The sequence below is a fragment of the Microcaecilia unicolor genome, chromosome 6, assembly GCF_901765095.1.
Source record: "Microcaecilia unicolor chromosome 6, aMicUni1.1, whole genome shotgun sequence".
NCBI classification, from domain to species: domain Eukaryota; kingdom Metazoa; phylum Chordata; class Amphibia; order Gymnophiona; family Siphonopidae; genus Microcaecilia; species Microcaecilia unicolor.
Genome location: NC_044036.1, coordinates 211,267,932 through 211,285,131, shown reverse-complemented (window position 1 = coordinate 211,285,131; position 17,200 = coordinate 211,267,932). Strand labels below are relative to the sequence as shown.

Genomic DNA, 17,200 nt, shown 5'->3' with positions numbered 1-17,200 from the left:
CTAGTGGTTGGGAGGTGGGGCTAGTGCTGGGCAGACTTCTACGGTCTGTGCCCTGAAAATGGCAGATGCAAATCAAAGTCAGGTATACACAAAAAGTAGCACATATGAGTTTATCTTGTTGGGCAGACTGGATTGACTGTCCAGGTCTTTCTCTGTCGTCATCTACTATGTTACTATGGTGCTGTTGTATGATGTTACTATTTTTGTGGTTGATTTTATTCTGCTTTTCCTCAAAGAGAAAGACAACATTTTTTGACACACAGAGGTGTGGATCCATGAGTCCCAAGACTGGGAGGTAGCCATAATGGTCTAGTATTTATTCAGGAAGGATAGATCATAGGCGCCCACTCCATGGGTGTTGTGGGTGCTCGAGCACCCCCAATATTTTAACCCGCCATCGGTTCCGGTTCCAACCCCAGCCAGCCCGACCTCTTCTTCCTCAACAGTCCTCCATCCTCGTCTTCCTGCCGCCCAGAATTTAAAACTCATCTTACCTCGGGTCCCGGCAGCAGTGAAAGGCGAGCAGGCTCGGCTTCAGCCTTCCCTTCTCTCTGAGCTCTGGTCCCGCCTTCACGGAAACAGGAAATGAGGGCAGGACCAGAGCTGAGAGAGAAGGGAAGGCTGAAGCCGAGCCTGCTCGCCTTTCACTGCTGCCCGGACCGAGGTAACATGAGTTTTAAATTCTGGGCGGCTGGAAGGTGAGGACGGAGGACTGTTGTGGGAGAAGAGGTCGAGCTGGGGTTGGGACTGGCACTCAGAAGAGAAGGAGGGCCTGGAACTCTTCATGTTCAAGTGTACAGCGCTGCGTACGTTTTGTAGCGCTATAGAAATGATCAAGTTGTAGTAGTCAAAGGAAAGGGGGGCCTGGAACTCAGAGCAGACTGGGTGGCTGAAAAGGGGCAGGTGGGGTTTGGGGCGAGTTACTGGACATGGAGGGGAGGGAGGAGAAATCGCTGGGCATGGAGGGGAGGGCAGGGGAGAGCTGAGACTTGTTGGACATGGATGGAGGAAGGGGAGGGCAGGGGAGAGAGGAGAATTTGCTGGACATGGATGAGAGGGGAGGGTAGGGGAGAGAGGAGAGTTTGCTGGATATGAAATGGAGGAGAGGGCAGGAGAGGAGAGATTGCTGGATATGAATGGAGGGGGGAGGGGGGAAATGCACCACCTGTAAAAAAAAAAAAAAAAAAAAAAAAAAGCACCCCCAATCATTTTGAAAAGTTGGCTATGAAGAAAAAAGGGAGAAAGTAGCATTTAACAATAGTAAACCAACTGAAATGCAAGAGATAACACTGTGGGTTTGGTAAATATACAGGGACACACAAAAAAAAGTTAGGACAGTACTTATTCTGAATACTGCCATTAACTGGAAAGGTGCCAAGACCACACTCACATACTCCGGATAGTGCCAAGGATGTCTAGAAGAATATTAAGTGGCACTATCTCAACAGCACTGCTGATTATATTAAACTGATTATATTAGCCGTATTATCATATTTTTTCTTTTTTATTATGTGTTATGTAAATTATTCCACAGACATATCTTCCTTAATTCTTACATAGTAATATGTTAATTTAGAACAAACCTCTTACTCTGTTCATAACTATATCTTTTGCAATATAATGTAAGCCATATTGAGCCTGCAAATAGGTGGGAAAATGTGGGGTACAAATGTATCAAATAAATAAATAAATAAATAAATAAAATATCCCTAGATAGCTGTAGCTAAGGGAAACATCCAGATAACTGATGTAATTATGGACATTTCTTTTTGAATGCTGACTCAAATATTTTGTTTTTCACATGCACATACACATAATAAAATCAGAGATATAAAAGGGCTACCTACGGGTCAAACACTAGTCGGGTGATGTATTCTTTCGGCATTCTAGGCAGCTGATGGGAGAAGACATTCTGCAATCCTACCAACCACATCAGAATCTTCTTGTTTGATTTCTGTGAAAGGGAATTTCCAATCACATGGAACTCAATGATTCCTCTTCTTTCTTCTAAGCGAGCTGTCTCATCTCTGGCAGCATTAGCGGATAATAAACTGGTCTATGAATTACAAAGGGAAGAGGAGATCCTTCATTAGATATTACAAGGAGACCTCTGTACTGAAGACTGATAGGAGTCTGTGTTTTAGCCTTAACCTAATGGTGATGAAGTCTAAATACATCATATAGCAATTATAAAATGCAAACTGCTAATTGATTTAAAAAAATGCAAGGAAAGTGAGTTCATTAGTAATGCATAATTATTTTAAGAGGGGTAGCCATGTAAGTTTCGCACAACAAAACTGACAGAGTCAGGTGCCATCTTATAGAATGATCAATTTATTGAGGCATGAGCTTTTGAACCCCAGAGTTCACTTTGTCAGATGCATGACATGAAGTTCAAGAATTGTGTACATATACTTTTTTTTTTTTCACTTTAAATTTATTTTATTTATAACCACAATATCAGAACAGGCAGATTGGTAATACATAACACAACAATTCCCTTTTGTCCCACATGGGGGTGAGAATCTTTTAAACTATAAGCTCACATACACTGAAACCCACCTGACCGACCCCATAACAAAAATACAACATATGCAGATGTACCCCTTTCCCCCTCCCAAAACCAACCACCCACTCAACCAAACTACAATATAAATAAAACACACTATATCACCCCCTCCCCTCCCATCTCAACCACCCCCCTCCAAACTTAGGGAGACCCCCAAACTCTATATATAAACTCTTCCCAACCTCCCCCCCATTACCAACACTCCCTCCCAACCTCTTCCCCGTTAACCCATTGGACCCCTACAGCTCAAATACATGTTAATCGGTCCTTGAGACGAAGCCAACCCCCCTCATGCTGCCTAGTCCCCTCCCTGCGATACCTCATAAGACACGCCATCTGCATTAATTGACTCAACTTACACTTCCAATAATTCAATGTCGGAGGGTTTGGACTCTTCCAGCATTTAGCTATAAGACATTTAGCCGCTGCCAAACCCCACCGCAACCATTTGCTCACCTCCCAAGATTCCCTCTCATTATGTAAACCCAACAAACATTCCAGGGGGTTGCACACCAGAGACCGGCCTGTTAATTTCACCAACGCCTTCATAACCTCCTGCCAAAAGGGCACCACCCTAGGAGATGCCCACCAAATGTGTAAAAAGGTTCCCACCTGAGCCCCACACCTCCAGCACAAATCCAACGCATTCGGAAACATGCGCTTCAACCTGTCCGGAGTGTAGTACCATCTCATCAGCACCTTATAAGCATTTTCCTGCACCAGCACACAGACCGAAGCTTGATAAATCTCCCCACAAATAGCCCCCCATTCCTGATCAGAAAATTTGCAATGCAAATCTATTTCCCAAGTGTTTTGCCTTGGTATTGCAGCCTGCTCACCTAATTACCACAGACTGCTCAAAGAATGAAATAATGCAGATTCTTTTGGATTCGTATTGGGTAAATGAAACTCTTTATTCAAATGGAGAGTGTATAAATCATTATTACTTCAGTCTATCCAATAATTAAGAAACATACACGCTGATTGAGTCAAATTAGGAGCTATACACACTAATTAAACCATCTAGCTAAAAGAAAGCTATAATACAGATTATATATATATATATATTTTTTTTTTATAAAGTCACCTCCAGGATAGTTGGGTTAAGAAAGTTTCAGTCTGAAATACAAGTCCCAGAAGGCATTGCAGGCAAGGAGCCAGAGGGGGAGATGAAGAACCCAGACTGGACTCCTAGCTGCAATCAGGGAAGACATGGGTTTAAGCTGGCAGGTTGTGTAGAGTGGCTGCCACTGGGCAGAAAGAGAGTTAGGAAACCCTGTGTGCAGGAGCTCATCATTGGTCTCATTAGTCTAATGCTTAACTCAGCTGGTTTGGGTGTGAGGAAGCTAATGGAAGGAGAATGATTGGTGGTGGTAGCTGAAGCCGGGGATTGATTAGGCAGGTGGGAAGGAGTCCCAACAGTGGAGTTCAGTTCAGGAGAGAGAAGCAGAAGGAGAGAAGGAGTTGCAGGCTGAAAACCCTTGGGGCAAGGAGGTCCCTAAAGTACTGGCAGTTACAGGCTGAAAATCCTTGGGCAGGGAGGTCCCTAAAGTACTCAAGCGGGCTGAAATTCCTTGGGTGAGAGGAAGACCCAAAAGTATTGAATTCACTGTGAAGCTGAGGCAGGGGAAAACCCTTGGGTAGAAGCAGTCCCTAAAATATTGAACTCTCCTGAAGGTAAAGAGGACAGAAGGTAGAAAATGCTGCTTGGGGACTGAACTGTGATGATGAACTGAAAGAAGTTTGTCTTGGGAATTGAATTACTGTTTATTGTGCACTGGATAAAGAGCCCAGACTGGAGCCTGTAAGCATGTATTGAATCCTGGTATGTGCTATGCTGCTGTTGGAACTGTGTACTAGAAACCTGCATGGAATAAAAGTCCTTAAGATTGAAGTTACTGGTGGACATCTATTTCTTCATTGTACCGGGAGCCTGTGGCCGAAGGAGATTGTTCTATCCTTGGCTGCACAAGAGAGGTACCTGGTTACTATATATATATATATCTATATATCTATATATATATATACACATATATACATACAGAGAGAGAGAGAGAGAGAGTATAGATAGATATATAGATATATATATATATAGTATAGATAGTATAGATAGATATAACGGTTAGCACATATACAAGATTAGCTGTATAAACAATTATTACATCACTGGTCTCTATTTAGACCAGGAAAAGAAGCGAACACAATTATTAACTGTGTAATTACATCACTGGTCTCTACATCTAAGCCATGCAAAGAATTCTTTAGACCAGGAAAGGAGCAAACACAATGATTATAAACAATCATTAATTACATCACTGGTCTTTGCATCTATTAGACCAGGAAAAGAAACAATACATTATATACATACAATCATCACTGGTCAGGAATTTCAGGCTCTTATCATCAGCTAGGGAAGCCAGGTTCAGCGAGAGCTTGAAGTCTGAACACAGGAATGGATCCATTGATCTCTACTTCTGCACAGCACGTCTGCTTGCAGATGACCTCAAAGCTCTCGCTGCAGCATGACCTCCTTTAAAGAAATTTCAGAGCAGAGGAAAATTACCAGAATGAACAGGAAGATGCAGTCACATGCTCTTGGTTTCAGACAACAAAAAACACTGGCCAGGTGGTTTTCCTCCTGAACCTCAAGCTCATCCTGCATTCCCCCCCCCCCCCCCCCCCCCCAAGCTGGCTTCAAGAGCATTCCAGCCTCTTGTCTTTGTATTTACAAGAAAAGTTACTTTTGGTCAAAGGCAAGACTTCAGAGTTCATTATCGGACAAAAGCAGGATTGAGAAGCAATCCTTTAAGGTAACACTTAAACAATCATGTTTAAACAGAATTACTTCTAATACAGATCCCGAGTGCACTAGTCGTTCAAGACAGAGTTGAAAAACAATCTTTAAAATTCACTTCCATTACACCAAGCCCCCTGAAAACCGTAAGACCTAGGATCATTACCCCTAAAGAATTTGTAGATTACTGCTATAGGTCTTGGCACCTTCTTTAATAAGAGCCACAAATTCTCCAAACTTTCCCGCTCTTGAGGACGCTCCCCCCCCCCACCAACCTACAGATCCCACAAAATGCTTAATCTGTAAATAGGCAATGCCCTCCCCTTCCAGCAGGCCATACATAGAGCACAGCACTTCAAAATTCTTTAACCCTACTCCCACACAGCACAGCTCTGAAATTCTGAATTCCTACCCGCTCCCATCTCCCAAATTCTGCATTCTCTCTCCTTCCACCAAATTTCGGTTCCCAGCGCAAAGATGCCAATGTAGAAACCTTGTCTCTTTGACCCCACCTCCTTCGTAACCCTTCCTAGAACTCCATTAGATGTTTCATAAACAGATTCTGAACCCCACCCACAACACCTCCCATCCCATCCGTAGTCCACAAATAGGAACCCAGAGGCCTATGAGGACTATAGGACCTCTCCGCCTGTACAGCTGGTTTCGATGTTCCCCCTCCCAATCCATAATGAGTCGCACTTGAGCTGCCAAGTAATACCATTCTACATTAGGCACCGCCCTACCCCCCCCCCCCCTCTCAGGAGCCCCCCCACAACACCCACTCTGCCAGTCTAGAATGTTTGCCCTCCCAAATAAACTGGGAAATAGATCCCTGCAGCTGTTTCAACACTCTTTTCGGCACCTTCACCAGTAACGCCTGAAACAAAAATAGTAACCAAGGCAGCACATTCATCTTCACTACTGCCATGTGCCCCCACCAAGATAACCACAGTACCTTCCATCTAGAAAGGTCCGCCCTTAACTGTTCCCCTATTTTCCCATAATTATGACTGTATACCCGTCCCAAGTCCCTGGGGATCTGAATTCCCAACTACCTGATGTCATGCTTTGCCCATTTGAATGTAAAGTGGTCCTTTAACCTATTTTCTTCCTCCTGACTCAAAAGGACCCCCAATAGCTCACTTTTATCCATGTTTACCTTTAGGCCAGCATAATCCTCGAACTCCCCAAGGACCGCCATCACACTAGGCAGCGTCTGCTCAGGATCCGCCACATAGAGTAACACATCGTCAGCAAACAGTGCTATACGATGCTCCTCTCCCCCAACCCTGATTCTTCTAATCCCCGGATGATGACGGATCAGTTCCACCGAAGGCTCCATATATAAGGCAAAGAGGAGAGGCGACAAATGGCATCCCTGCCTAGTCCCTCTACCAACTGAAAAAAAGGAAGTATAACCCCCATTAATTCTGAGGCAAGCTGTCGGATTATCATAAAGTACTGCCAACCACGCACCAAATTTCTCCCCAAGACCCATACGTTGCAGCACCACCCATAGGAACCTCCAACTAACCCTATCAAATGCCTTTTCCGCATCGATAGCCAACAAAGCTGTGCTAGATCGTGACCTCTGTGCCTCCCAGAGTTAATGAAGGGTGCACTTAATATTATCCCCCATTTGCCGCCTGGGTATAAAACCTGACTGATCAAAATGGATCAATTTATCTAACACCCTAGCCAGCCGGTTAGCTAACATCTTGGCCACAATCTTAGCATCCACATTCATATGCGATATAGGTCTATAGGACCCACAAACAGTGGGATCCTTCCCCGGCTTAGGTAACAGCGTAACACCAGCTTCAGACATAGAAACTGGTACACCTTGACCTTCCAGCACCCCATTACCCACTCTCACCAATAAATCTCTCAACTCTTCTACAAACCATTAATAAAATCTTACCAAATACCCATCTAAACCAGGAGCCTTTCCATTGGGCATCCGCCTAATCACTCCCTGAACCTCCCCCAATCTAATGCGCCCCCCAAGCTGCACTCTTTCAGACTCATCCAAACTTTGTAATGAGATCCGATCCAAATAACAGGCAATATCAGCATCCGATTTAGTCTCAGCTGCACTATATAACTCCTGATAATATTTTTAAATGCCTAATTTCAGAATCAGTATAACACCAATCCCCTCCCTCATTCTTCAACCTCTGAAAAAGGGATCGCCCCTTCCTCACCTTCAAATAACGGGCCAGCAATCCACTAGATTTGTTTGCAAATTCAAAATACTGCTGCTTCAGCTTAGTTCTCATAAATTCTACCTCCTCCATCTGAAGCTGAGCAAGTTCCCCTCTCACTTGCTTAAGGCCCTCCCAATTCTTAGGGGAGGGGTTCTGTTTATGCATCTGCTCCATATACAACAACTTCCAAAACAAGGTTAATGAGAGGTTCCCCCTTTCCATTTTCTTGCGTGCTCCCCACTTAATCAGAATCCCCCTTACCACCACCTTCAACGCATCTCATAACACTCCATCAGAAACTTCCCCATTATCATTAAAGCTAATGTATTCTTGAATACTATGTTTAACATCCTCCCGCACTTTTTCATCCCCAAGCAGCGACTCATTAAGTCTCCACACTCCCTTCCTTCTGCGGTGCCCCACCCCCTTAAGTTTCATCCACATAGGCACATGATCAGAAATACAGATTGTTTCTATCTCTGCAGCCTCCACCAGAGGCCACCCGTTACGATGTACCCATATCCCATCTATCCTAGAGTATGTCTGTGCTGCGTGTGAGTAGTATGTATAATCCCGCTGTACCCCATGCATCAACCTCCAGCAATCCACCACCTCCAAGCTCCTCAGAAATTGCAACAGAGCTTTCCTCCCAGGCCTACTGCTCTGCCCCCCTCCTGCCGAGTGATCTAACTGAGCCTCAGGGGCAATGTTGAAATCCCCTCCCACTATTACCTGCCCTCTAGTAAATCCCCCAAGTTCCTCTTTGAGCTTATGAAAAAACTGTCTTTGCCCCACATTTGGTGCATAAACATTTACCAGGGTGACCTCTGCACCCTGCAACCCCCCTTGAAGCGCCACACACCACCCACTAGTATCCCGAAACACCTTTTCAATCATAAACCCACAATTTTGATATATCAAAATTGCCACCCCCCATCCTCTTTACCCCCCTTCCCTGATGTACCACCACTTCCCGAAAAGCTTTCCTATGCAGCAGATGGGTGTCTCTTGGTCTCAAATGCGTCTCCTGCAAGAAAATTACATCCCATTTCAATCTACCCAACTCCTTGAACACTCTACTACGTTTTCCCTGGTTATTCAAACCGTTAACATTTGTTTAATCCACCCCTCTATAGACCCCCGTGGGATCCTTCCACACGGAGGTGTACAGAGGGTTTGGTCTTCAAATATAGGCATCAGAAGGCGTAGTTCAAATCTTATTCCCATGACCACAGCTTTCTGTCTATTAGGATCTAGGTGAATCTTGGGGAATTTATGTTCCCACATATATTCTATTAGAATCTAAAAGTATTCTGTATACAGAATGGGTGTCAGGTATATGTGTAGATTAGTTTGTAGAATTAGTAGGAGATGAAGGTTAGATAGAAATTAAGACAAACACTGTTTTAGGAAGATAAATACATTTTATTTCTTACCCAAACTTCAAGTTGGTACAAATTACAGATTCAGTAGGACAGCTCACCCCAAGTAGGGTCTTCAGTTAGGTACAGAAGTTGGACAGATTCTGGATATAACCGGACAGAGCTTCGCTGCTTCCAAGGCGTTGGGGAGAACTCCGAAACTAAGCCAAAATTTCCCTTCTTTTATACCCACAGCTCTCAATAGAAGTCAATTGTGAGGAACATTTTTTTCTAATATTTCTCAATTTCTGAGATCATACTTTCGCATCCGGCCAGATGTACATCTGTACCCAACTCCTTCCGTTCTAGCTATTGCAAGTTATTTCGCAATTTCCTCTTTTGTCAACATGTTTTTCTCTTCTGCCAGAACATCTTATTTTTAGCATATCAGTTTCACTTCCTCTTTTTTTTTTCATCTTATGATCTCAGTTCATCTTATAGAAAGACAAACTCCCTTTTAATAAGTGCTACATTCAATTTGTATCTGATTTTGTTAAGACTCATCTATAAGGCCATTAGTAGGTTATCAGGCCTAGTCAGTGCTTTTCAGCTGTACAAAGCTATGTAGCTTGGCGCACCACTATTCCAGTGGATAGATCTTAAACTAGAACGCATATTAACTTGCAGGAAAAGCAAGTCCTTGCTCAGCCAGTCATAGATTTTTAAACCTAGCTGGTATTTTTACAGCCTGAGTCCTAAAATCTGGCCTTCCACCCTTCCGGTGGGCATCCAGTGAGGGCCTCTTGCTGTACTATAATTATACATTCCCCACTTGTCACCCCCTCTGGAGAGGGGTGACACAAAGCTCGTCGAACTTGTCATCATCCATTCCAGAAGGTGGTAAGCTATCAAACGAGAGGGGGAGTTTTGGTCTTACAAATTGTTAGAAGGTATGGTACAAGATAGGAAACTTCATCCTCAGGTGATATATTATTTGGGCATATGGAATTCCCCTTATATTACCCAACCCCTTGGGCTTTATCCTGATGTCATCTCTCTTGAGACTTACTCAAACCCGTAGTGAGGGAGGTTTTATGAATAGGACAAATCCATGAGTTCTTCTACAAAATCTCATGAAGTATAGATATATGGATAATAGCAATTTCAGGTGGATCATACTAATAAACACTTTCAGGTCTTTCTATGGCTTCTATTATATCTGTTGCATAGCACATGGGGAGATAATCTAATGTATCTATCTCAGTAGTCCTCGGAAGGAATAGTGGTTTTGATTAAGCATTGTTATGGTGGCTCAACAAATATATGGTTAGCACTCAGACTGCAGACTGTTTCAGGTTGTAGGTATTCATACTCCTTAAACAGGTATGAGGTTGTCTTATACAGCAAAAAGGGTCAATCCTAGGAAAATTTATATTAACAAAGGTCATGCATGGATCTTGACATATGCATAATGACCTGGAAGTATGGGAAGCATTTTATATATCCGTTACCCCACTTGGAGCTCAGTCAAACCTACAGAAAGACATGCAGCTTAAATAAGCCTACACCAAAGTTAAACAATTGCATATGTGGTTGATACTAACAGGGTTTATACCTACATTATGATATCATAGCCAGTATTAGGGTTTGATGTTACCCTTGTATCTGAGCAATATCAACTTCAATTTAAATTACATAAACAGAAATAACGGGGAAACTCTTAGAAAAACAATTAGAACAATAAAGGACATAATAGGAAAATAAAAACAAAACCTTTTCAATATATAGACAGGATTACTGCTAAACTGAAAATAAAACAAAATATGAATCTATAATGTCCATAAACAGCAACAGTAATTCTCAAATTAAGTATCAGTTCTAAAGTCTCTTTCATCGATCATGGTTGAGGCGGTGGAAGCGCTGAAGAATCTGGACGGAGATCTGGGTTTTCAGGCTGGCGTGCTGAAGGAAGTGGCCGGTCTTGAGATGGTTAGGCTGGTAACATCTGGTTCTGCGGCTGAGTAAACCCGTATATCTGTCACATGGACCCAAAACTTGTGGTCCAGTAGTTTGCAAGGTGTAAAGATCATTGCCACAACCTTGGGGATCTAACATCATTTGGGCCTGGATAGATCTTGAAGACTTACTTGTGGTGTACAAACTTGGATCTTTCCAAGTCTTTATTCTAGGCATGCACAATCATAATTAGTCCATCAAGAGTCAGAGTTTGGCAAAGGAATAAGCAAAATGACTGTATGCCTGAATGATACATTGCTTTATCTTGGTGGGCATAATCAGCAAAAATAATATATAGATGTCAAGAGACATGAAAGACAATGTAAACATGGAGAAAACAGTGCTAATTAAGTGCAAAAGCAAAAGCGAAACCATAAGGGTTCAATAATGAAAAGCCAATTTACATAAATAGCAATAGTATATATGAAATAATATCTCCTGATTGGTAGGGGTCAGAGCTTCAACTTAAACCCTCTTAATACTAGGAATTGGGATTTGCATAATATATCCCCACTTCTGGCTTGCATAATGTGCAAGACAGATTGGTAATTATCACAAAGAGATGATCAAATAACTATGGTAAAATATATGGAACAAACGAAAAGAGTACAAATGAACTAACAATAATAAAATTGATTGTTCGAGTTATTGATGTATGGAGGGTCAAAAATATGGTGAACAAAAATAGTATAAAGGCACGGATAATGCGTTGCAATCTATGTCCAGTAGGTATGGAATCTTCACCTGTGTTGACTACCATTCACCAAGGGTTGAGCCCTCAGCTGCAGGAGGCCAGCAGGACTTACGAGTTAGATGATTCAGAAAGAAGGGTAGAGGCCAAAGCTTCTTGCAACTCCAGTAAGTGGAGAGCCTGTCTTTTTCGCTCATGGACCAATTGATGCATCTGTTGAAACTCATGCTCAATAATGTCTCGTTTCTCACACCGGGTAATGTTGGGGTTTGTGCATCTGTCCTTCAATCTAGTGATTCTTTGCTGCAATATAGCCTTCAGATCAGATACATTATCGGGTAGCTCTTCTTTGCTAGCAGTCGTCTCCTCGGTGAGGGACGTCAACGGAATTCCTGTATCCATCTGGGGAAAGGCAAAACTTAAATAGACCAGTAGTGCAATTAATGCGGTTAATTTATTGGAAGAAGTCATAATGCTAGCGGGAGTCATGAAGAACCATTGCGTAAATACAAGAATTAGACAAGGGGTTAGGAGGCGGGTCGTGGGTATAAATGGGGGCCAGGGAGGAGGATATGAGGGGCAATTGGAAGGAGGAAAATAAATAAATTATGTAAGAGGAGAGCATCAGAGAGGAGGGCAGGGAACAAAATAAAAAGGTGCAAGAGTCGGTAGAGCATCAGAGAGGAGGGCCGTGAGGTGTATCCCAAGTATGGTGCGTCCCAAAATGAAAAAGCATCGAAAATGAAAAATTTTTTAAAAAAACCCACCCTGAGGGGTGTAAGATAAAAATAGGATAAAAAGAAATAAAAATAAAACAAAATATTATACATCTGAATTGCAGCAAGGCATATTCAGATGGCAATGCAAGAAAAAGGTTCCTTGAAAAAGATAAATTGAAGAAAAAACTTTCAAAAGTGCAGCCACCCTTGATTGACCTTCACATAGAGTTTAAGTAACCCTTTTCAATCAATCAAAAAAGTAGGAAGAAGCATATCGCTTCAAGACAAAAGCACTACGTGGCAAGAGTTAGTTGAAGCAAGGTGTTAATTAAATACAGAAAGCATAAATTCCAGGACCGTTGCACACAAATAATCTACACCAGTTTTTTTCACTAGCACTCGCAGTTAAAGACAGAGAGATAAAAAGTGCAATAGTTGGCATTCCAGGGGTTATTGTGATAACCTGTTTTAAATACAAAGGAATTAAAAAGTGGAGTGCATAATTTTTATTATTTATGTCTGAAAGCTTCACCAATTCTCCGTTCAAGAATACTACAAATTCTATGATCAGCGCAAAATGCTTCCCCTAAATGGCCAGTTCAAGGGAGTATTTCTCGCATTTATTCCATATAACGGATAATGGTTATTAAATATTGCTTCTTTCTTAGACAAGGAAATAATGAGAAGCTTTCAGATATCACACATACCATAAAGAGATTTCAAAAATAAAGGCTTTATATTCATGACAAAAACTAAAGAAGTGAATATCACATCAATTTAAATAGCGCAACAATCAAAGCAGTAAACATTTGAACAATGAGCAATACATAGCTTTTATTTAAAAGGGATCCCGCATAAAGTAAAATGGCATAATTAAGTCAGTTCATATATATATAAAAATAAACATAAAATGAACACCCTCTGGGGATCGCTCATCCCTGCAGTTGATAAGAACTCCCCAGGGAAGGTATGCATAGAAGCAAATAAATAACTTGCTGACTTAGTTAGGTCATTTGTATGGTACCATAAATATACAAATGCAATGAAACCAAGAGAAATATAAAATAAAAACATGTCACCTGTAATAGAAACAGAAACACCACACGAACACATATACCGAGAAATGGTTTCTGGATACTAAATGAGGAGCTGAGTAGTATGAGTAACTGAGAGCAACAAAATCAGATCGGGTTCGGATTACACCTTGTCATTATGGGGTGGGTAATATTGATCCCTAGGGCTGTGGTCACTGCGGACGGCGTTGATCTGGGTTCACGAAGGGAATGACTGCCGTTCTTGCCGCTCTTGCCGTACTACATGTCGGGGCCTGTTTTGTAGTGGTTGTGGACATTCACGTGCATAATGACCGTATTCCTGACAGCGGAAGCATAGGACATCAGGAAAGCGATCAGGACTAGGCCGGGAACGGTAGTCTCTTGGTCGTCTATTGAAATCAGGCGGGCCCCTTGGGGGACCTCGCTGAGGTTGAGCGCGACGACCTCTTTCTTCAGGGTAATCATTTCTACGGTCTGGGCGGTAGGGCCGTGGGCCCTGATTTCGGGTGTTATTGTCATAGCGTTGGTCAGCATACATAACAATAACAGGGGGAGAGGTCTCGGGGGTATTGGGACCTGTGGGATCTGTGTCAGAGCTCCTGGATGCTCTTTTCTCTTTGAGATCTTCAGTTTGTAGCACTTCTAAGTTAGTGTGTACTGTCTTACGATGTTGAGCTTCATCTTGCTTGCTTTTAATAAGCCGTCTGCAATGATGAAGGATGTGTTCACGAATTTTTGGCCATTTTTCCAATTGGAGACCAACTGTATTCTCCAGTTTATTTTTAATCTCTGCAGGTAATGTTCCCTTAAGTAAATGGTAGAACACTGGAAGGGCATTATCAGAGTCAAATTTTTCCTCCGTCTCTTCTTTAAAGAGATCTTGGAGTCTGAGCAAGTACGCCTCAATAGGCTCTGAATCCATTTCCCATCTTTGGGAAGTGATAACAGAAAAATCTTTAAGAGCCGGATACATGGTCCGGATTTCCTGAAATACTTTGGTCTGAATTTCTGTCAAAGGGTTGCCATCATACTGGGTATCGGTTACAAATTTGGCATAGCCTGATTGAGTGAATATGTCAGTGACACTGGCGTGTGGGGTTCTGCCCAAAAGCGCTTTCATATCACCGACTGACAAGGTGGAGCCCAGTGTAATGTCCTGTAATTTCTTTAACCATCGGCTGCGTGTTCGAATCACGTCGGGGTCACCAATGTTTAATCCACCCCTCTATAGACCCCCGTGGGATCCTTCCACACGGAGGTGTACAGAGGGTTTGGTCTTCAAATATAGGCATCAGAAGGCGTAGTTCAAATCTTATTCCCATGACCACAGCTTTCTGTCTATTAGGATCTAGGTGAATCTTGGGGAATTTATGTTCCCACATATATTCTATTAGAATATAAAAGTATTCTGTATACAGAATGGGTGTCAGGTATATGTGTAGATTAGTTTGTAGAATTAGTAGGAGATGAAGGTTAGATAGAAATTAAGACAAACACTGTTTTAGGAAGATAAATACATTTTATTTCTTACCCAAACACAAGTCTTCAAGTTGGTACAAATTACAGATTCAGTAGGACAGCTCACCCCAAGTAGGGTCTTCAGTTAGGTACAGAAGTTGGACAGATTCTGGATATAACCGGACAGAGCTTCGCTGCTTCCAAGGCGTTGGGGAGAACTCCGAAACTAAGCCAAAATTTCCCTTCTTTTATACCCACAGCTCTCAATAGAAGTCAATTGTGAGGAACATTTTTTTCTAATATTTCTCAATTTCTGAGATCATACTTTCGCATCCGGCCAGATGTACATCTGTACCCAACTCCTTCCGTTCTAGCTATTGCAAGTTATTTCGCAATTTCCTCTTTTGTCAACATGTTTTTCTCTTCTGCCAGAACATCTTATTTTTAGCATATCAGTTTCACTTCCTCTTTTTTTTTTCATCTTATGATCTCAGTTTCATCTTATAGAAAGACAAACTCCCTTTTAATAAGTGCTACATTCAATTTGTATCTGATTTTGTTAAGACTCATCTATAAGGCCATTAGTAGGTTATCAGGCCTAGTCAGTGCTTTTCAGCTGTACAAAGCTATGTAGCTTGGCGCACCACTATTCCAGTGGATAGATCTTAAACTAGAACGCATATTAACTTGCAGGAAAAGCAAGTCCTTGCTCAGCCAGTCATAGATTTTTAAACCTAGCTGGTATTTTTACAGCCTGAGTCCTAAAATCTGGCCTTCCACCCTTCCGGTGGGCATCCAGTGAGGGCCTCTTGCTGTACTATAATTATACACATTCCAGGTACCCACTACAAGAGCCTCGTCCCCCATCCCCCTCTCCTCCACCCCTCCCCCATACCTTCTTCTTGACCGAATTTCCTCATGTCCCCTATACTCCTTCCCCCCCAACCCCACCCTGTCTCCCCCTCTCCCCTCCATTAAACCCACCCCCTTCCCCCCTTACCGACCCCTCTCCCACGAGATCAGCCACCCTTCCAAGAACTGCCACACGCCCCCGGAATTAAGGCCAAATTAAGGCCCCCTTCAGCCCACCCCCAAACCCCACTCCACCCACATCCATCCCATACGGTCAACTCCCTTAACTGTAAATAGCCCATAGCAAACATAAGTGCAATAGACAATCTAACACCCTTCAATTGTCCTTCAAGTAGCTTGCTGAGCCAACTGCTTCCTGCGAAACTCCACCGTCTGTCCTGTCGACGCCTTCTGGATCTCACATGCCTCTCCTGATGCCTCCGATTGATCCGGAATCCCTTTACACCCCAGATATTTCAACGCCAACCACACTTCTCCTGAAGTCTTCACTCTACGAGACTTCCCCTCCATCGTAAGCCACATCGCAAAGGGGAAGAGCCATCTGTATCGCATCCCCTTCGATTGCATAAAGAGTGTAACCTCTCTGAAGGAACGTTGTTTCTGTAAAGTAGTCCATGCTAGGTCTTGAAAAACTCCTATCTTACAATTTTTATAATGAATTTCCTTATGCTTTTTCGCCCATGTCAAGATCTTCTCCTTCAAAGTAGTCCGCAAAATACACCACTATATCTCTTGGAGTTGTTCCCCTTTGCAGACCTGCCACTCTATGTGCTCTCTGGATACCCGAGTCCGGCAATAGACCACTTTCATCTGGCTGTAATATATATCCGCATAACTCACGAATCACAGCATCAATATTACTGAACAGATCCAGTTCTGGAATCCCTTTAAACCACAGGTTATTACGATGGGACCGATTTTCCAGGTCCTCCACCTGATCCCTGAGTTGTTGCAGCTCCACCACATCATTTCTTAATAGCTCCTATGTCCTGCTGAAGGGATTCCATGCCCTCCTCAACATCTCCAACACGCATCCCCAAGTCTCTGTGATCCGTTCGTATTTCTCTAAGGGTTTTCTGTATCTTTCCTCTGACCCCGGCCAAGTCCGCTTTCAAATCCTTAAACCAGCTTACCACCTCCACTTTGGACTAACTCGCCCATCTCTTCTGCCCCGACTTCTACTTGGTCCGTCACAGATGCCGTCACAGCCGCAGCCATTTTAGACCCATCCTGCTCAGGCAATTTTTTGCTAGGTACCGATGTAAAACTAAATTTCTCTAATCCCTTCTTCGGCAGCATTCTCCCCAATCCGTTACCTCTCAGGCCAATTGTCAAACCTTCTTCTCAGTCCCGTAAATTTTAAAAGGCTTTGGAAAAATCAAATCTCCCCTCTCCTCCACGTCTTTACTCAGCACGTGTTCACTCTGCTTCAGAGCTTCTGCCCTCCCCTGCTCAAC

The 17,200-nt window shown here is 42.8% G+C and overlaps 1 protein-coding gene across 1 annotated transcript in view; it reads right to left on the bottom strand.

Annotated features, from left to right (window-relative positions):
• The window catches only part of LOC115471985 (histone acetyltransferase KAT2A-like), a 754,860-nt gene that overhangs the window by 333,381 nt on the left and 404,279 nt on the right, over nucleotides 1–17,200 (bottom strand). Inside the window, 1 exon segment of the mRNA XM_030205993.1 lies at nucleotides 1,848–2,056. Coding sequence (XP_030061853.1) covers nucleotides 1,848–2,056 — 209 coding nt within the window.